The 20,769-nt window shown below is 39.2% G+C and overlaps 1 protein-coding gene and 1 non-coding gene across 5 annotated transcripts in view; one reads left to right on the top strand and one right to left on the bottom strand.

Moving 5' to 3' along the window:
- The window catches only part of Ptpra (protein tyrosine phosphatase receptor type A), a 120,515-nt gene that overhangs the window by 23,429 nt on the left and 76,317 nt on the right, over nt 1-20,769 (top strand). For 2 of the 4 annotated variants that reach the window (XM_090352072.1, XM_090352073.1), the window contains exon 2: nt 7,879-7,964. The exons of 1 other annotated variant lie outside the window; for it this stretch is intronic. In XM_090352072.1, the coding sequence (XP_090208198.1) occupies nt 7,932-7,964 (33 nt within the window). In that variant the 5' untranslated portion in view covers nt 7,879-7,931. Of the gene's footprint in view, nt 1-7,878; nt 7,965-17,257; nt 17,347-20,769 lie in introns of all 4 variants that reach the window. One more of the 4 variants, XM_090352074.1, reaches the window with a different exon arrangement.
- LOC150050273 (U6 spliceosomal RNA) lies at nt 16,858-16,960 on the bottom strand. Its single transcript, XR_016538771.1, has one exon. It is a non-coding gene; the product is annotated as a U6 spliceosomal RNA (small nuclear RNA).

Below are 20,769 nucleotides of genomic sequence, written 5' to 3'. Positions count from 1 at the left end.
ATACAATTTGGAAAGGTTTGTGTCAAATGATTCCAAGTCATCTTAGAAGGGGGTTAAAAAAGTTCTTGAACTGATTTAAATGAATCAGTTAACTATTAACAGTTTGCTAAACAAAACTACAGTTAAAGATATTTATGTATAATTTAAGTAGGGGCTTTTTTATTTTAAGAATGTGGTGCGTTGAATTGTAGATATTTTGAGTTTCATTTAATTTATTTGATTAGGCTCTTAAGTGGCTTGTTAAAACCAATGCAGTAATGAAATGACAGTATGAAATTGTTGAGCACCATTGGCTTGCATCTGTAATCTTAGTTACTCAGGAAGCCAAGATCTGACAATCACAGTTCATAGCCAACTCCAGTCAGAAAAGTCCATGGGACTTAGCTCCAGTTAACTAGTAAAGAGCCTTGAACAAAAAAGCCAAGTAAGAGTGTAAAGCCCTGAGTTCAAGCCCCAGTACTGGCATACACAAGAAAAGAAAAAAGAAAAAGATGAAATTATGTGGTCCTTGAAATATTTTATTTATTTTTATTTTTATTTTTTTTGTTTTTTTTTATTCTAATTTCTTCTTTTTTTTTTGTCCTTGAAATATTTTATAGATTCTGCAGATGAACTACCTAGGGTCACATTTCATCTATGCTGTATGTTAGGGCCAGTTATTTAACCTGTTGGTGCCTCTGGTTCCACCTGCAAAAGAGGGAATAATCACATCCACTTCATGAGGTTGTGATGTAGAGTAAGAATGAAGTAAAGTGCTTAACTTAGAGGAAGCATTCACAAGGGGTGGCTACTTCTTTGATACATAAAAAATAAAAAATACCAGTGAAGTTGTAAAAGCTGGGAAAAAAGTTTATACTGAATTCATTTTTGAAAAACCTCTGAAGTAAGGAAAGTGTGTTGGACATAGGTACTTTCTAAGGCTCATTAACAAGGGTAGTGTTTTAAGACAGTCTTCTCTATCCCAAATGAAAAATCCATCTCTGTTTCTGTATAAAGATTCAGTATTGCGTTTTTTATCATTTAGCAAGATATTTGTCAATTTGGTAAACATTGTTCACTATATACTAGATATGGGGAGGGGTGTTATACACCAGTACTTGGGAGATAGAGGCAATAGGATGGTGAGGTTAAGATGAGCCTGGGATACATAGTAAATCTAGAAACAGACCTGGATGAAGCTGGAAATTTAGAATAAGATAAAAGTAGCATTTAAAGATCAGAGAAAAAAACTAGGATTCAGTGGCTTATACCTGTAATTATTGTTACTCAGGAGGCTGAGAGATCTGAGGATTGTGGTTCAAAGCCAGCCTGGATAAACTAACCCCCAAAAAGATGCGCTCTGGCTCATGTGATAAAGCACTGTTCTTAATAAAAAGAAGCTTGGGCTGGGAATGTGGTCTAGTGGTAGAGTGCTTTGCCTAGCATGCATGAAGTCCTAGGTTTGATTCCTCACTACCATATAAACAGAAAAAAGCCGAAGTGGTGCTGTGGTTCAAGTGGTGGAGTGCTCTCCTGGAGAAAGTTCAAGAACAGTACCCAGGCCCTGAGTTCAAGCCCAAGGACTGGAAGAAAAAAAAAATATCTAAGGGAAAAAAGGATTGACTATTCTGTAACAGTATGGGAAATGATCTAAAAACTCCTAATTGGGCTATACTCAGATAATGCCCAAATTACAGAGTCTATCTGCTGTATTGCCCAATCACATTTTTCTTTTCTTTCTCTAAAGCCTGTTAAATTTTGTGTGGGGGAGGTATGTGTGGTGGTGGAGTAGGGGGGAGGGAGGGGAGATGTGTTCCAGTTCTAGGGCTTAAACTCAGGGCCTAGGCAATGTCTCTGAGGTGTTTTTGTTCAAGGCTAGCTCTCTACTTCTCAAGCCCCAGCTCCACTTTTTGGGTAATTTATTGGAAATAAAAGTCTTGGGTTAGTGATAGAGTGCTTGCCTAGCATGCACAAAGACCCAGGTTTGATTCCTCAGTATCACACACATAGAACAAAGCCGGAAGTAGTGCTAAGACTCAAGTGGTAGAGCTTTAGCCTTGAGAAAATCCAAGGACAGAGTGCTCAGCCCAGGCCCTGAACTCAAGCCCAGGACTGGCAAAAAAAAAAAAAAAAAAAAAAAAAAAAGGTCTCACAAACTGTGAGCCACTGGTACCTGGCTTGAATGATTTTTAGAAAAGCTAAATATTCATTATTGGTAGGATGTTTCCTCTCTCCTCTTTAGTGTGCCTCATTCACTGCTCTCCAGGTTCCAGATTTCAATCCTGCGCCAATTATACTTAATTTTAATTTTATGATTTAATTAAGAAAGAAACATGAGTGCAAAAATACTTGCTTTTAAGAAAATTAACTTGATCTTGTGCAGATCTAAGAAGTACAAATTTCCTCTTACCCAGATTACTGTCTTATTAGTAGTAAACTTAAGCAGATAAGGGAAGCTGAGTGAAGGTAGCTCATGTCTGTAATCCAACTTAGGAGGCTAAGATCTGAGGATCATGATTTGAAGCTAGCCTGGGCAGGAAAGTTTTTGAGATTTTCCAGTTAAGCATCCCCCTCCCCCCCAAAAAAAGGTCAGAAGTGGAGTTGTGGCTTAAGTGATAGAGCATAAAACCTCAGGGATAGTGCCCACACCCTGAGTTCAAGCCCCAATACTAGCAAAAATAAAAGGTTAAGGGGGAAAGCATACAATTCTGAGTAGTCTATACTTGGAGCTAGTACAGTTTTAGAGACTATGCTTATTAGCATTTGTGAGGCCTTGGGGTAGGTCCTGGCACCACAAAAACAGGATAGAATATTCTATATTCAGTTATCTCACATTTTAGTCTACCAGTTTGTGGACAAGTTAACTGCTCTGTACCATAATTTTCTGCCTTGGCTGGATTGAAATTGCAGTCCTCAGATCTCAGCTTCCTGAGTAGCTAGGATTACAGGCATGAGCCATTAGAACCTGGCCAAAGAACCTTTTTATAGGTAGCCTACAGCATTATAAGCATTCTGCCGGCCTCTCTGTGAATTGACATAGACATTATCCTCAAGGCTCTTAGTGTTAGTTGAAAGATGTCATAAACCATAACATGTGCCAAGTATTCTGCTAGAGGTAATGACTAACTAGTGGCTGAGGGAAAGGAAGCAATTGGAACAACTGGGATTTCTGGCTTAGGTAATGGGATAGACCACAGTTTGTAAGCTATGACCTTCTGCCAGTTTTTGCATAATCCACTAAGAATGATTCTTGACATCTTTAAATAATTGAGAAAAAAGAAGAATACTCTTTTGTGATGTGGAAATTAAAGTCAAACATAAATGTCCTTAAATAGTTTTAGTGGAATATTGTTATGCTAAAATTGTACATAATGTCTGTGGCTGCTTTTGTGCTAAACAGCATAGCTCAGTAATTGTAACAGAGACTGGTCTGCAAAGCCATTTGCTTTTTACAGAAAATGCTGACTCCTTGGACAGATGGTGATTTTTATCTACTGAGACAAGCAAGTGAGGAGTAACAGATGTAGAAAACCTATCTGTGAGTGCTGATCCTCTGAGTCAGAGGTACTTTTGAAATAGGCATGTGTAGAAGGTAAAAGCCAATGTAGGTCTAGGATTATGAGGAGAGATTAAGGCTGGAGATAGGTTTGGGGAGAAAGGATGGAATCAAGAATCCTGCCTGGAAGAGTGGTAACTTAGACACCACAATTTTTTTTAAGCTCCTGACCAATTCCAATGTACAGTCAGCTTTGAGAGAGCCACTGGTATAGAGTGAGAAGATTGAAGATGGAACTCTGGGGAGCATCTGCATTTAAGGAACAGTTTTAGGGACTCCTATTGAGTAGAAGAAATGCTGATAGAGAGATGATGGAGACTGAAGTGCTCAGACCCCGCACCTGATCAAGTAAGATGAGGGTCTCTTTGGAGGTGACTGCTGACTCTTACCAATCAAGAGTAGCTGGTTTTTTTTGGTTTGTTTATTTGTGCCACTCTTGGGGCTTGAGCTCAGGGCCTGAGCACTGTCCTTGGGCTTTTGCCTCAAGACTATTGCTCTACCACTTGAGGCCATAGCCCCACTTGCTTTTCTATGTATGTGGTACCAAGGAATTGAACCCCGGTCTCCGTGCATGCTAGGCAAGCACTTTACCTCTAGGCTGAACTCCCAGCCCCAAGAGCAGTTCTTACCGAGGCCAAGTGGCAATCTGAGTTAGAGAACAGTGATTTGAGGTGAAAGTGAAACCTTTAAGTGTGAACTATTGAGGAGATTATCAGGTAAGGAAAGTGGGGGAACATAATAGCTAAGCTAGGGAGCAGTGGGGGATATAGGTTTGCTAAGAGAATACACCTTGAATCTATTTATGTAGTCAAGGAGTCAGCACTCAGAAAGGAAACCTGAAGTGACAGTACTTGATGCCACTGTTCAGTTTTCAGAGCTAGATTTTTTCATATTTCCTGAGCTAATCTTAACATTACAGACAGTTTGGAATTAAAGGCCTAATTTTTTTGGGGGGGCTGGGGCCAGGCCTGGGCCTTGAATTCAGGACGTGGGCACTGTCCTTGGGCTCTTGGGCTTTCTTAAGGCTAGAGCACTACCACCTGAGCCACAGCACCATTTCTGGCTTTTTTCTAGGTATGTGGTACCAAGGAATCAAACCTGGGTCTTTGTGCATGCTAGGCAAGCACTCTACCACTAGGCTAAACTTCCGGCCCCTAAAGGCCTAATTTTATATAAATATATAGTTAGATATTTGTATAATATAAATATAATATAGAATAACACAATAGTATAATTATTAAATATAACAATATATTAAAATACACCTTATATATTTATGTATAAATGTATTTAAATAAATATGCTTATGTTTAAATATCAAATTTATATTTATATATTAAGTATTTATATATTAAATATATTTGTATAAATATGTAATATAAATATATATATTTGGGGTGTTGCCACTTCCAGCTTTTTCTGAGTAGTTTATTCATTTATGTATTTATTTAGTCATACTAGGGGCTTGAACTCTGGGCCCTTGAGCTGTCTCTGAGCTCTTCAGCTCAAGGCTAGGGTTCCACTACTTGAGGCACAGGCCACTTCTGTGAGTAGTTTATTGGTGATAAGAATTTCATGGACTTTCCTGCCCAAGACTAGCTTTGAACCATGGTTCTCAGATCTCAACCTCATGAGTAGATAGGATTCCAGGCATGAGCCACCAGCACCTAGCTAAAGTAATTTTTTTAATATTTTTAATTATAAGTAGTAAATTGTTAACATTTGGAAGTTTTTTTCTCTCAGTGGTTTTTTCCTATGTACATATAAGTAATAAGGTGGAATTAAAGGGAAAGAATTCATTAGGGAGTAATGTCTGTGATGTCTTCAAGAAGAAAAAGGAATAGGACCAGGTACGGGGAGCCATCTGACAATTGCTTACCTGGCAGTCTCTGTTGCCAGATTGCCTGATAGAGGCCATGAGACCAAAATGGGCTTTCAACTCAACATATTGCCAGTCATTGGCTGGAGGCAGTGCTGAAGAAAGAGTGCTCTGTGCTTAAAAATGGAGACAGATTCCCAAGAAGCAAACAGGGAACTATTAGATCACAGGACTTCTTACAGTTTGAAGAGGAATCTGTTCAATGTATCTTTGTGTCTGTCATGATACAGAATGTTGTGCCTTGCCTTTTCTGCTTAACACACATGGGTTAGATTTTTTAAATGCATACATAGTATTCCAACAGTGCCTACTTAATATACTCATTCCCTAGGTTTCCAAATTTTCTATACTATCAAAAATGATAACACCTTTATATAAAGTTTTTAAGATTATTTAGGATTCTTTTATTTGAATAGATTCTCAGAAGTAAAACAGATTGAACAAAATGAACATTCATAAGACCTTCGTGTTAAAAGGGGTTAAAGGGACTGTAATTTATAGTGTCACCACAAAGAATGAGAACTGGTGACATAATGGTCCTCAGTAACCTTGAGTCTTGTTTTCTCAGTCATGGCTAATTTGTAGCTGAAAATGAAGTCTCCCTTTCTAAAGTGTGATCTCATAATGTCTTTAGCAAAGTGAATTGAAGATATGTTAGTTCAGTCCTCTGTCCAAAGGGTGGGAAGATGATGATAACAATGAGGGCTCCAGAATCTGATTGGGTTTAAATGTTGTCTTTGCTGTTTGTAATTTTGTGACCTTGAGAATGACTCAGAACATTAGCCTCTTTGTCTGAATATTGTGGATCAGTTTCTATCTTATAGGGATGTTTTGAAGATGAAATGAGTAGAATGTATAAAAACATGTAGTATGAGGTATTGACCATTGCAAAAGCTTAAAATTTTTTCTTGGTCTGTCATGGGCTTGAACTTGGGACTTGGGTACTGTCCCTGAGCTCTTTTGCTCAAGGCTATATTACTCTACCATTTTGAGCCACAGCTCCACTTCTGGTGAGATGAGAGTCTCAAAGACTTTTCTGCACAGGCTGGCTTTAAACCACAACCCTCAGATTTTAGCCTCCTGAGTAGCTAGGATTGATTACAGGTGTGAGCCACCAGCAACTGGCTTTAAATGTATTTTTGTTTGTTTGGGTTGGTCTTGGAACTTGAACTCTGGGCCTGTGCACTGTCCCTGAGCTCTTTCAGCTCAAGGCTAACACTTTGCCACTTGAGCCATAGTGTCGCTTCCTTTATATGTTATTTTATGTACCTTTTAAATTGTGTGTGTGTGTGCTTTCTTGTTTATACATTTGAGACAGAGTCTTACTATGTATCCTAGGCTGACCTTGAACTCACTATATAACCCAGGCTAGCCATAAATTCATTATCTTCTTGCCTCAGCCACTTGAGGCAAGTGCCTGACTAGATTATTAGACATTTGATTATTTTAGTATCTAATGAATTAGGAGATAACATTTATTTAAACTCTACGGAAAAAAAATGTGAGGCTTGTAGGAACTTAATAGATTTGGCTTGGATCCCTTAACTAATAAATTGTAGATCTTGAATCTAGAAGTGGATTTTTGCCAGATGCAGGGTTTTACTGTCTTGACAATGTTTAGGGACTGGATAATATTTTGTTATAGGACTGTCCTGTGATTATTAAGATGTTTACCCTCTACCAACTAGTTATCCGTAACACAGCCCTCACACTTTCAGTTGTGATAATCAAAATTACCACATGTCCCTTGGGGGCAGGTATCTAATGATCCTATAAGGACATAGACCAAGTTCAGAGACAAGGAAGTAGTACTCCATTCTCCATTCTGTCTTCAATGAGTGGGCCTAATCTCTTGTTGAATCCATTTCTCATGAGCTATAATCTGAATTGTTTAAGATGGAATTTGGGGGACCAGAAGTTTGGCCTAGTGGTAGAGTGCTTGCCTAGCATGCATAAAGACCAGGACTCAATTCCTCAGCACCAAATACATAGAAAAAAGCTGGAAATGCTACTGTGGCCCAAGGGTAGAGCTCTAGCCTTGAGGGGAAAAAAAAGTTCAAGGACAGTGTTCAGGCCCTGAGTTCAAGCCCCACAATTGGCCAAAAAAAAAAAAAAAGAGAGAGAGAGAGAGAAAGAAAGATGGAATTTTGGACCTGGAGTGTAGCCTAGTAGTAGAGTACTCGCCTAGCATGCATGAAGCCTTGGGTTCAATTCCTCAGTACCACATACTCAGAAAAAAGCTGGAAGTGGCACTGTGGCTCAAATGGGAAAGCAGTAGCCTTGAGCAAAGAATACTCAGACTGTGCCCAGGCCCTGAGTTCAAGCCCCTAAACTGGCAAAAAAAAAAAAAAAAAGATGGAATTTTGTTGCTCTGTAGCCTCTGGAATTTTAAGTACATCTTTTTGAAACACCTTGTAAGGGTGTTAAATAGAGCTATTTTATATCTTTTTCCCTTTGGTTGTAGGTAGCCCAACTAGAAAAAAAAAAAAGAAAAGGTATTTATTGGAATTCAGATGAATGGTGATGGATGATGCAGTTCAAATAACTAAGGTAAGAGAAATAAAACCAGAAGTGTACTAATTACAAAGTAAACTTCAAGGGCCGGGAGTTTGGCCTAGTGGTTAAAGTGTTTGCCTAGCACGAATGAAGACCCGGGTTTGATTCCTCGGTACCACATACATAGAGAAAAAGCCGGAAATGGTGCTGAGGCTCAAGCGGTAGAGCTCTAGCCTTGAGAAAGTCCAAGGACAGTGCTCAGGCCCTGAGCTCAAGCCCAGGACTGGCAAAAAAAAAAGTAAACTTCAAACCAGATTCTTTTCCACTGTCTTCTGTTTATAAGTTAGGTACCTTATTTTTATTTTATTTGTTTATTTGCCAGTGCTGGGGCTTGAATTCAGGGTCTAGGCAGTGTCCTTGAGCTTTTTCAAGGCTAGTGCTCTACCACTTGAGCCACAGCACCACTTCCCACTTTTTTCTGTATATGTGGTACCAAGGAATTGAACCTAGGGCTTTGTGCATGCTAGGCAAGCACTCTTACCAGTAGGCCATGCTCCTGGCCCTCTTTTTTTGTTGTTGTTGTTGGTCATGAGACTTGAACTCTGGGCCTGAGCACTGTCCCTGAGCTCTTCAGCGCAAGGCTAATGTTCTACCACTTGGAGCTACAGCACCACTTCCAGTTTTCTATTAGTTAATTGGAGATAGGAGTCTCCTGGGGACTTAACTGCCCATGCTGGCTTTGAACCACAAATCTCAGATCTCAGTTTCTTGAGTAGTTAGGATTACAGGTGTGAGCCACCAGCACCCGGCCCAGCCCTTGTTGTTGTTTGTTTGTTTGTTTGTTTGTTTGGTCCCTCTTGTGACTTGAACTCTGAGCGCTGTCCCTGAGCTCTTCAGCTCAAGGCTACCACCCTGCCTTTTGACAGACAGCATCACTTCTAGTTTTCTAGTGGTCAATTGGAGATAAGAGTCTCAGGGTCTTTAGTGCTTTAGTGCCTGGGCTGGCTTTGAACCCCTATCCTCAGATCTCAGCCTCCTGAATAGCTAGGATTACTGGAATGAGCCACCGAACCCGGTCCCAGTCCTATTTTTTTTTTTTTTTTTGCCAGTCCTGGGCTTGAGCTCAGGGCCTGAGCACTATCCTTGGACCTTCTCAAGGCTAGAACTCTACCGCTTGAGCCTCAGCACCACTTCGGGCTTTTTCTGTATATGTGGTACCAAGGAATCGAACCCGAGTCTTCGTGCATGCTAGGCAAGCACTTTAACCACTAGGCCAAATTCCCGGCCCTAGTCCTATTTTTTTTTTTTTTTTTTTTTTTTTTGCCAGTCCTGGGCTTGAGCTCAGGGCATGAGCACTGTCCTTGGACTTTCTCAAGGCTAGAGCTCTACCACTTGAGCCTCAGCACCATTTCTGGCTTTTTTCTATGTATGTGGTACCGAGGAATTGAACCTGGGTCTTCGTGCATGCTAGGCAAGCACTCTACCACTAGGCCAAACTCCTGGCCCCCCTAGTCCTATTTTTATAATTAAAGCATTTAGCATCTTTTAAGATTAAAGTTCTCAACATAGCCATAAATCAGAATCGCTTAAAGATCTTTACAAATAAGAGCCAGGGTGTGGCTCAAGTGGTGAGGTGCTTTTCTAGTAAATGCCAAGGCCTGATTTTAAACCACCAAACTGCCAAGGGAAAAAACAGAAAAGCCAGAGGAAATGCTCTCCCATCTTGCTATTATTGAATTAATTCTTCTGTAGAAATGAGCACAGGGTAGAGCACAGTTTTTTAAGTTGTTTTTGTTTTTTGCCAGTTCTGGGCTTGAGCTCATGGCCTGAGCACTGTCCTTAAGTTTTCTCAAGGCTAGAGCTCTACCACTTGAGCCACAGCACCGTTTCTGGCTTTTTACTATGTATGTGGTACCGAGGAATAGAACCCGGGTCTTTGTGCCTGCTAGGCAAGTACTCTACCACTAGGCCAAACTCTCGGCCATAGAGCCCAGTTTTCAGTGGGACTATAAGTCACTATAAAGCAAAGAACTTTTTGGCAGTACCAAAATTAACACTAAAGTTAAACATACCTGTATCTAGTAATCCAAGACTTCTACTCCTAGGTACCCTTGACAAAGGAAAGCAGCTCCACACAAAGACACACAGAACTGTTCACTGAAACTTTATTTTGAATAGCTGGGAAAAGTTGAGAATGAAATGTTCAAAAACAGATGAGTAGTTAAGTTGTGATTTATCCATGCAGTGAGAGTCTGCTTAGCAATAGAAAGAGCAAACTAACAGTATGCATATAGGTGAGTCTTAAGAGATACAATCTTCCCTGAGTGAAGGAAGGAAAACACAAGGCCGATGTAGTTCAGTTACCATGTAAAACTAAAATGGAATACTGGAAGTCAGGTTGGAGGCCATCATCTAGCTGGCTGCAGGCTGTGCTGAAAGGAATGAGAGTCTCAGCCACACTGTAAAGGCCTGCTGTTAATGTTTGCATATATGTACAGCTTTTCTTTTTCCCCACATGACTTAAGCCATTCTAATGATTAAATGATTTTAAGCCATTGTTAAGTATATGATACATTAACTTGAAGCAAATTCACATAGTAGAATCATTACTACCACCCCTCTCCAGAACTGACTCCTTTACCAGCCCCTGTCTGTTACATTTCACTTTCTGTCTGTGAATTTGACTGCTCTGGGTACTTCACATAAAAGAAGCAGAATATTTGTCCTTTTGTGTTTGGCTTATTTCATTTAACATAGTGTTTTCAAAAGTCATCTGTGCTGCAGCATATGTCAATACTTCATTCCTTTTTTTTTTTTTTTTTTTTTTTTTTTTTTGCCAGTTCTGGGCTTGAACTTAGGGCCCGAGCACTGTCCTTGGGCTTTCTCAAGGCTAGCACTCTACCGCTTGAGCCTTAGCACCACTTCTAGCTTTTTTCTATGTATGTGGTACTGAGAAATTGAACCCCAGGTCTTCGAGCATGCTAGGCAAGCACTCTTACCACTAGGCCAAACTCCCAGCCCTACTTCATTCCTTTTTAAGACTAAACATTGCTCTGTATATATATATATGCCCCATGTTTATGTTTGTCACTTGATGGACACTTGGGTTGCTTCCACCTTTAGGCTATTGTGACTAATGCCACCCTGAACATGGATGTGTAAACATCTATTCAAGTCCCTGCTTTCTGTCCTTTGGGATATATATTTAGAAATGGAATTGCTGGATCATATGGTAATTCTATGACCCAGTAACTCTTTTGAGCAACCTCCATGCTGTTCTGCAAAGTGGTAACACTGTTTACATTCCACCCAGCAGTGCTGCTTCCACTGCAGTGGTCTTCCACTGCTGTTTCTTTAGTGAACTTTTTTTCTTAGAAAAGAAAAAAAACCATCAGCAGTTTTGCCTCTGCATTGTGAAAGTGATGGTTTTACCTTCTGTCCATTGTGAAAGATGAGGATTTACCTCTAACTCAGTTGATTGAATGAATGCTTGAGTTGGAGAAGAAACACATGAACTTTACAATAAAGAAAATTGCATTTTTCTTCCTTGCATGCCTTATTAACCCAATGCCTGCCCATAATCAAATGGTAATGAAATTTTGAATTGCTAATAGTAGAGAAAGAAAAGGTTTTGGAACTGAAATTTATTAGTGCTTGTGTCAAAAGAACCAAGAAACTGAGAAACTTTTGAGAAAGGAGCCAACTACAACATGTTTTATACAGACCGAGGAAAATGAAAACAGGAAAAAAAATTGATCAGGATGTTCTTTGTAGATTTGAGAGTAAAGAAATTAAGAACATAAGTACAAATACTATGTATCAAAAGCTTAGCAGAGAACATGATGGGGTGTTCTTGTCTCCCCTCTCCCTTTCTTCCCCACCTCCCCTTTCTCCTCTTTCCCTCTCCCAACTCCTTTCTTCTCTCTCCTCTCTTCCCTCCTTTCCCCCCTCTTTTTTTCTCCTCTTTAACCTTCCTCCCTCCCTCTTTCTTTTTTTTTTTTTTTCCACTCCTGGAGCTTGAACTCAGGGCCTAAAGCACTGTCCTTGGGCTTTCTCAAGTCTAGAGCTCTACCAATTCATCCATAGCTCCACTTCTGGCTTCTTCTATGTATATGGTACTGAGGAATCAAATCCAGGTCTTCATGCATGTTAGGCAAATACTCTGCCACTAGGCCAAACTCTCAGCCCCTCTCCCTTTCTTTCCTATGTCATTCTTTCTTAGAGACAAGTTCTCATTTATGTAACCCAACTATCATTGAACAGAATTATGACACTATTGGTAAAAGATTTGAATGAGGAGAAAAGAGAAGTGGGATTAAGTAGGGACTGTGGGGTACAAAAGCCAACCCAGTAGAAAGTTCCATAAACTTTATTTCATTTGATGGAACTTTAACCTGGAAACATCATTCAACACAGAAAGTGCGGGGGTGGGGGGATGATCTGCTTTCTCTTCAACAAAGGGGCAGCACAGAATAGCAGAAATATTTGGACCACGCCTGTCCTACTTCAGGCAAAGGGAAAAGGGAGTACCCCTGATTCTCCAGGGACTGTGGGCAGTCAAACTGTAGCTGTGGGAAATGCTAGTTGCACTATCTTCCATCCTTACCCCCATCCAGGTGTCCCAAGATGGACCCAATTATAGCACAAAGGACAGAGCTTCAGAAATTAGTTCCTTAAACCTATATATTAGATCCTCCCTCACAGAAAAGAAGGAAGGGAGGGACAAATAGTTGGAGCTCAGGGGATTTACTGTGTGATACTGTAATGGTGGATATATGTTCATCAAATTCACACATGTATCACCAAAAAAAAAAAAAGCAGTCCCTAATGTAAGCTTTAACAATCAAATCAATACTGACTGGTCAATTGAAAAAAAAAATATATATATATGGAAATAAATGGAAACTACATTCCACTCAATGTTTCTGTACAGCTAGAACTGCTTTTTAAAATTGTATATTTTAATGGAAAATGATTTACCATAAAAACACTAATCAAAAGAAAAATAAGCTGAACTTCCTATATTAAAACCTGATAAAGTATTCTTCTAAGCAAGGAAAATTATCAGACAAAGAAACAATACACACCAATAAAAGGATCATTTTCACAAGAAGGCATAAATATTCAAATGTACACATGGAATATGTAGCTTTAAAGTAAGTAAAACAAAAACATATGATTGAAAGAGAATGAAACAGACCAATAATTACAGTTGCCAGCTCAATACCTTCTTTTACTAATTGACAAAACTACTAAGACAAATATTGTATATTTACACTCCGATGTGGAGTCATGAAAAACCTAAAGACTGTTGTTGGGTGCCAGTAGATCATGCCTGTACTTAGTTACTTGGGAGGCTAAGACCTGGAGGATGGTGATTCAAGGCCACCCAGGGAGAAAAGTCTTCAAAATGACTAGCAAAAGATAGGCTAGATGTGTAGTTAAGTGGTAGAGTACCAGCCAATCAAATACAAGGCCCTGACTTCAATTAATAATTAGTGGGGAGAATAAAGTAGACAATGCTTAACTCCTATTGTGTTCTGAACTGTAAATTCCTTTGGTAGTTTAACTTTCAAGCTTTATAGTATCAGTAGTTTTTAAGTATATATCTTTTTTCCTCTGAGATTTTTCTTCCCTCACAAAGCCAGTTTTCTTCTTCTGCTCCCTGACTCATTGAATATCACCTTCTAGGTACTCAAGAAACATAGGAGAAACAGCATTTAACACCTCCCTTCTCACCCCCAAAGCAAATTCTGCCCAGTGCTGTGTAGTTTGCACCTTAAAGATCTCCATTCTTGCATTTCCACTTGTTATCTAACCTTCTAATGAGGCTAGAATGTTTGTTCCCAAAACACAGGACAGGCAAGTCACCCTTGGGCTTCCATTCTTCAAAGGCAACTTAATGCTTGAAGAACAAGAAAAAAATCAGAGCCCCACACTCATGATCCTGCCCTGTATACGTCCCCAGTGTCTCCTGGCACCATGTTCTCCCTCAGTCTTTGTGCCCTGGACACAATGGTTTCTTTCAGTGGCTTCTGCACTCTCTCTAACCCAATTCAGAATGGATTTCTGTATCCTCCTGTCTCCCTAACTCCCATTCATTCTTTACATTTTGGCCCAGGAGTCAGTCACTCCCGAATCTTTGGCTCCCTTACTTCTATATAGGTTCTCAAAGTCTTTTAATTCTCTTTCTTCCACTTTTCACATTTGGAAAGTGGTCAGTATCACTGGACTGTGTGTTTCATGAAGGCAAATATTTAGATTTGCTATTTCATGTATTAGGAACAAGACCCAAGTACACAATAAATGCTTATTTAGTACATCCCCTTTCTCCAGTGAATATATTTTTGATCACCCCCAAAAAGTGAAGTTTTGTAAGCACATTTTTCTAGTATTGATTAGTCATCTGGCCTTTCATGTTTTGAATTATTTTATGAGGATTTTTTTTGTTTATCTATTAACATTTATTAACTTGTATGGGATATTCTCTCTAGCCTATGGATACATAGCATTATTTTCAACTTTTACAGAATTAATTCCTTCATTTCCATTTAATGGATCAGTTTCAACTGTATTTATGCCCTTATCATTTACTTTACTCAAATTGTCCAACTTTACACATTAACTTATAGATAGTTATGAAATTTGCTATTCAGATGGTTATTTATCTTTCATTTCTTCTAATGTTTCACTCTAAAATTTTGTCTCCCACTATAAATCAGTTTCAACACAATTACATAATAATTCTCACGATGTATGAGAAAGCACTTGCTATTTTAATTAATTGCTAGATATATTTTTAAATGTTCTTCTAAAATATTTCCAGTTCCAAGGCTCAAACTCACTGCTTTACACTCATTTGGCAGTTTTGTTTGATGTTGATCTTTTACCAATTGAACCATACCTCCAGTACAGCAGTTTGCTGATTAATTGAAGATTGGCCTTCAAGCAATTGTGCTTGACTTGAAATTGTCTTAAAAGTTGTTCATAACTACCTTCTTAACCTGACTACTAATATCTTCTGATGACAGTACTTTCAGATTATTTTATGAGGATTTTTTATTAGTTGTTTTTATAATGGTTCTTGGTTAAATTTCTCAAGTAAAATTTAATCATGTTATAACATGGTGCATTTTCTTTGCCAGGAATTTAAGGCTTTATATGTATAATCTCTCTTTCTTTCTGTTACTATTTTCTTACTGTATGCTTTGTCTGATTTTGACATCAAGGTTCATGGTTTATTCACTGTTTATTGAACCATTCTTTTTTTTTTTTTTTTGCCAGTCCTGGGCCTTGAACTCAGGGCCTGAGCACTGTCCTTGGGCTCGCTCAAGGCTAGAGCTCTACTACTTGAGCCACAGCACCACTTGTGGCTTTTTCTGTGTAGGTGGTACTGAGGAATCAAACCTAGGGCTTCATGCATGCTAGGCAAGCACTCTACTTACTAGGCCACACTCCTGGCCCCTGAACCATTCTTTTATTTTCAACTTTTCTGTATCCTTATGTTTTAATATGTTTTTTTAAATAAACTATACAAGGTTCAGGCTTTGTTAGCATATTTAATGTAATTAACAAGGCAGAATTAAATCCAACCATTTCATTCTTTACTTCCCCCCTCCCCAGGTTGGGGAACTTGAATTCTGGGCCTGGGCACTGTCTTTGAGCTCTTCAATTCAAGGCTATTGCCCTACCCCTGGAGCCACAGTACCACTTCCAGTTTTCTGGTGGTTAATTGGAGAAAAGAGTCTTATGGAGGTTTTATGCCTTGGCTGGCTTTGAACTACAATCCTCAGGTCTCAGCCTGCTGAGTAGCCAGGATTACAAGGTGTGAGCCACTGCGCCTGGCTCATTCTTCATCTTATAGTTGCTCCATCTGTTTTGTGTTCCTTGTGTCCTCCTTTCTTGCCTTTTGGATTGATTGACTTTAATTTTTTTTTTTTTTTTTTTGCCAGTCCTAGGACCTGAACTTTGTCCCTGAGCTGTTTTTGCTTGAGCCACAGCACCACTTCTGCATTTTTCTCTATATGTGATGCTGAGGAATTGAACCCAGGGCTTTGATGTACGTTAGGCAAGCACTCTACCACTAGGCTACATTCCCAGCCCCCCAATTTTTTAAATATTATATATATATAAATATATGTGTGTGTGTGTATATATATATATGTGTATATATATATTTTTTTTTTTTGCCAGTTCTGGTGCTTGAACTCAGCCTAGGCACTTTCCTTGGGCTTAACATTTTACCACTTGAGCCACAGCACCACTTATGGCTCTTTCTGTGTATGTAGTACAGAAGAATTGAACCCCGGGCTTTGTGCATGCTAGGCAAGCACTCTACCACTAGGCCACCCTCCTGTCCCTTTAAATATTATTTTTAGGTAGTTGTACAAAAGGACTTTTCTTTTGACTTAGAGCATTGATGTAGAAGAACTATGCATGTTGATCAGTATCACCTTTTCCATCATTCTCTTCCATCTCTATCATCTTTACCTATCCCCTCAAGTTACCTAGTTCTATTTTCACATAATATTCAGACTATATTCTCCCACCCTTTCTCTCTTCATTTGTTTACTTTTCTCTCCCCTTGACCTTACCTCTCTCTGATATCCCAAGTTCCAGCTTCCTGGTCATTTTGTTAGACTAAGTTAGTTGCTCCAAGGGATTACACCTTTGGAACTCTCCCTTTCCTTAACATATTTGTGAATGTATGCAGATGTTTACAGATATATATATATATATGTGTGTGTGTGTGTTTGCTTATATATGTTTGTATATTTTTTCATATGTTTACATATATTTGTAAATTAGATCTAGGTTTGTTGTTTTTGTTTTGTAGCGCTGAGGACCAGACTCAAGGCTTTGCCTTGCACTTGCCAGGCAAGTGTTCTTCCACTGAGCTAAATCCCCAACCCCATAAATTAGATCTAACTTCTACATATGGGAGAAAAAAAATATGAAATGCCTCACAAGTTTGTGTGTCTTTCTTGCACAGGAACCATGCTGATCTTCTCTGCATTGTTCTAATTTTGGCATATATGCCACCAAAGCACATGGTTGAGCAAAATCATGTAACTCAGAGCCTATTTTATAATGAAGTGTTTGATTTCTCATGTCATTCATTAAGTTTTTAGTTAAAGTGATTGCCAGGGGTTGCAGGATATGTTTTCTCTACACCATAAAACTGAAAAAAAAAATCCTAAGTCAAGCAAAGCTGAGTCAGGGACTCTATAAATATTTACTTACAGGTTTGTTTTAAGGAATTGACTTGTAGAGATTTGTAGATAGGACATTGAGAAAGGAGTAGTAGTTTAAATCCAAAAGCTGTTAGAAAATTTTTTCTCTCGCAGAAGCCCTTTTCTTTTGTCCAGACATTCAGAAGATTGGAAAGATAGTCTGGAAAGATAGTCTGCTTGACTCAGAGTTCACCAATTAAAAGGTAATATTGAGGGAGTAAGCAAATGGGTGACATTGTTCAAAGAGAAATGTACTCTTTTTTTTTTTTTTTTTTTTTTTCCATTCCTGTGGCTTGAGTTCAGGGCCTGAGCTCTGTCCTTGGACTTTCTCAAGGCTAGAGCTCTACCACTTGAGCCTCAGCACCACTTCCGGCTTTTTTGTATGTATGTGTACCAAGGAATCGAACCCGGGTCTTTGTGCATGCTAGGCAAGCAGTTTAACCACTAGGCCAAACTCCCAGCCCGAGAACTGTACTCTTTACCTGACTTATGTTAACTGTAACCTCTCTGTATATCACCTTTATAATAACAATTTAAAATTTTAAAATAAATTTAAGGAAAAAAGGTAAATATTAAATTAGGCACTGGTGGTTCATGCCTTTAATTGTAGCTACTGAGGAGGCTGAGATCTAAGGATCGTGGTTCAAAGCCAGCCTGGGCAGAAAAGTCCAGATTCTGATTAACTACCAAAAAAAGCCAGAAGTAAATCTGTGGCTCAAAGTGGTAGAGGGTTAACTTGAGTATAAAAGGTCAGGGGCAATATGCAGGCCCTAAGGTCAAGCCCAAGACTGCCACCAAAAATTAAATAAATAAATAAATAACCATCACAAATGCTCCTACCCCTTGTCTTATCACAGTTCACATCTCTTTAAGCCATACTTAACCTCTGAAGACTTAGCAAGGTTAGGCTTCTGACATGATAGCACTGTCCTTATACAATTAAAACCATCTTTCTACAGAAGATACAAAGTTTATGGGTGGTATTGATCCCTTTGATATATTGTAACTTAAATATACAATCAGCTGTTAGTGTAATTGTTTTTCCTTGAAGAAAATATTTACCATTTTTGTTATTATATGATAAAATATCTAATGTTTAATTGTTTAAAATAATCCATTTGGCCAACAGTAATAGTCTGCCTATAATTCTAGCTACTCAGGAGAGCAAGGCAGGAGAATAGTAAATTAGAAGCCAACTGGGAAAAGTTAGTGAAATCCTATTTCAAAAACAAAATGGGGAGCCAGGAGTTTAGCCTAGTAGTAGAGTGCTTGCCTAGCATGCACTAAGGCCAGGCTCAATTCCTTGGTACCACATACATAGAAAAAGCCAGAAGTGGTACTCAAGTGATAGAGCTCTAGCCTTAAGAAAGCTCAAGGACAGTGCCTCAGGCCCTGAGTTCAAGCCCCAGAACTGGCAAAAAATGGTTAGGAGTGGAGGCATGGCTCAAGTCTTAGAGTACTTGCCCAGCTCTGTCCCAAGTATTCAATCTAATTAGCTCACAATTCTGTGAGTCAGCAGTCTCTGCTGATTATCTGTTCAGTTCATCTGCTGTCTTGACTAGAGTCATTCATGCAGCTGTAGGCAGCTAGTGATTTGTCTATAGCTGAGATTGTCTTAAGCATATGTCTGGCAGTTGGTGTTGGCTATTCTCTAGGCCTCTCCATGTAAGAAGGTGTGCCAAGGCTTTTCACACTGAGAATAGTGTTTCCAGAAAGCAGAATGACAGCTGCAAGGTTTCAAGAGGTGTCAACTTGGAGGTCACACCATCATTTCTGCTGCATTTTATTGGTTGAAACAAGTCACAGAGCAATCAAATGAAAGGGATGGGGAATAAACTCACTACTTTGTAGGAAAAATGACAGTGTCTCACTGTAAAAAATATCTGTATAGGAATAGGAGTTTTTGTAGGCATCTGCACGAATAGACTTGTCACTGTGTGTGGCTTTGTTTTTTCCTTCTGACTACCTTTAAAAAAAACTTTTTCAAGCCTGGCGTGGTGGTTCACACCTGTAATCCTAGCTACTCTGGAGGCTGACATATGAGGATCAAGGTTCAAAGCACAAAAAGACCTGAGACTCTTATCTCCAGTTAACCTCTAGAAAATGAGAAGTGGGGCTTGGCTCAAGGGTAGGGTGGTAGCCTTAAACTGAAGAGCCCTGGGACAGCGCCCAGGCCCAGTCAAAGCCCTATGACCCACCAAAAAAAAACCAAAACCAAAACCCGAAAAAAAAACCCACAACTTTTTCAGAAGTCTTACTATGTCCTTGGGCTCTCTCAAGACTAGCTCTACCACTTGAGCCACAGCACCACTTCCAGCTTTTTCTGTGTATGTCACACTGAGGAATTGAACCCAGGGCTTCATACATGCCAGGCAAGCATTCTACCACTAGGCCATACTCCCAGGCCCCTGATTTCCTTTTTATCTAGTCACAAGTTTCCTTTTTGTTCATCCATTTAGAAATTCTTAGGCCTTCTTAAATGTATAGTTTGATGTCTTTTGCCCATTTTTGAGTGTTTTACAGCCCTATCTCTAAATATTTCTTCTGTCCCATTTCTCTCTTTCCTTTTATTGAGGACTCAAACTATGTGCAGGTCAGATTTTCTCACAGTATGCTTCTCTATATTTTTTGCCCTCTCTGCTCCATTTTGAATACTTCCCTTTGTTTATCTTCCAGTTCACTAATTCTTAAACTATAGTTTTTGTTTGTTTGTTTTGTTACCCATGGGGCTTAAACATGGGATCTGGGCAGTTGTGAGCTGTTTTGGGCAAGGCTAGCACTCTACCACCTTTAGCCACAGCTCCACTTCTGATTTTCTAGTGGTTAATGGTAGATAGAGTGTCTCATGGACTTTGCTTTTTCTGCCCATGCTGGCTTTGAACCACAATCCTCAGATCTCAACCTTTTGAGTAGTTGGTATGAACCACCACACCTGACTTTAAGCTGTTTTATCTTATATAGAGATTTATCTTAAATCTTTATATTAGGGCCTTTATGTCAATTATGGTATTGATTTTAAAAGTTATAAATTCTTCATTCTAATTGTGTAGGTATATGTGTGTGTCTCTATGTCTGTCTATGTGTCTGTCTGTCTATGTGTCTGTATATGTGTTCTGAGGCTTGAACTCAAGGCCTGAGCACTGTCCTTGAGTTTTTGTGTTCAAGGTTAGCACTCTGCTACTTAAGCTATAACTTCTGGCTTTTCAGTGGTTAGAGATAAGAGTCTCATTGGTTTCCTGCCCAGTCTGTCTTCAAGTCATGATCCTCAGATCTCAGCCTCCTGTGTAGCTAGGATTACAGGTGTAAGCCACTAGTCCCAGGCCTCCAATGTTTAAAATAAAAATAAAACTTTTAGCAAGGATTTATTTTTGATAAACAGAATGTGGAAAAATTTCTCCTATGCAAAAAAGGTAGTTAGAGACCAATCTAGATTTTTATTTTTATTTTTTTGTCAGTCATAGGGCTTAGACTCTGGGCCTGGGCGCTTTCCCTGAGCGCTTCAGCTCAAGACTAGTGCTCTGCCACTTGAGCCACAGCACCATGTCCTATTTTCTGGTGGCTATTTGAAGATAAGAGTCTCACGACCTTTAGTACCTGGGCTAGCTTTGAACCATGATCCTCCAATC

Source organism: Megascapheus bottae, chromosome 18 (assembly GCF_031878675.1).
Source record: "Megascapheus bottae isolate mThoBot1 chromosome 18, mThoBot2.hap1, whole genome shotgun sequence".
NCBI classification, from domain to species: Eukaryota; Metazoa; Chordata; class Mammalia; order Rodentia; family Geomyidae; genus Megascapheus; species Megascapheus bottae.
Note: the sequence above shows the minus strand (reverse complement) of the source record. Positions and strands in the feature narration are given on the sequence as shown.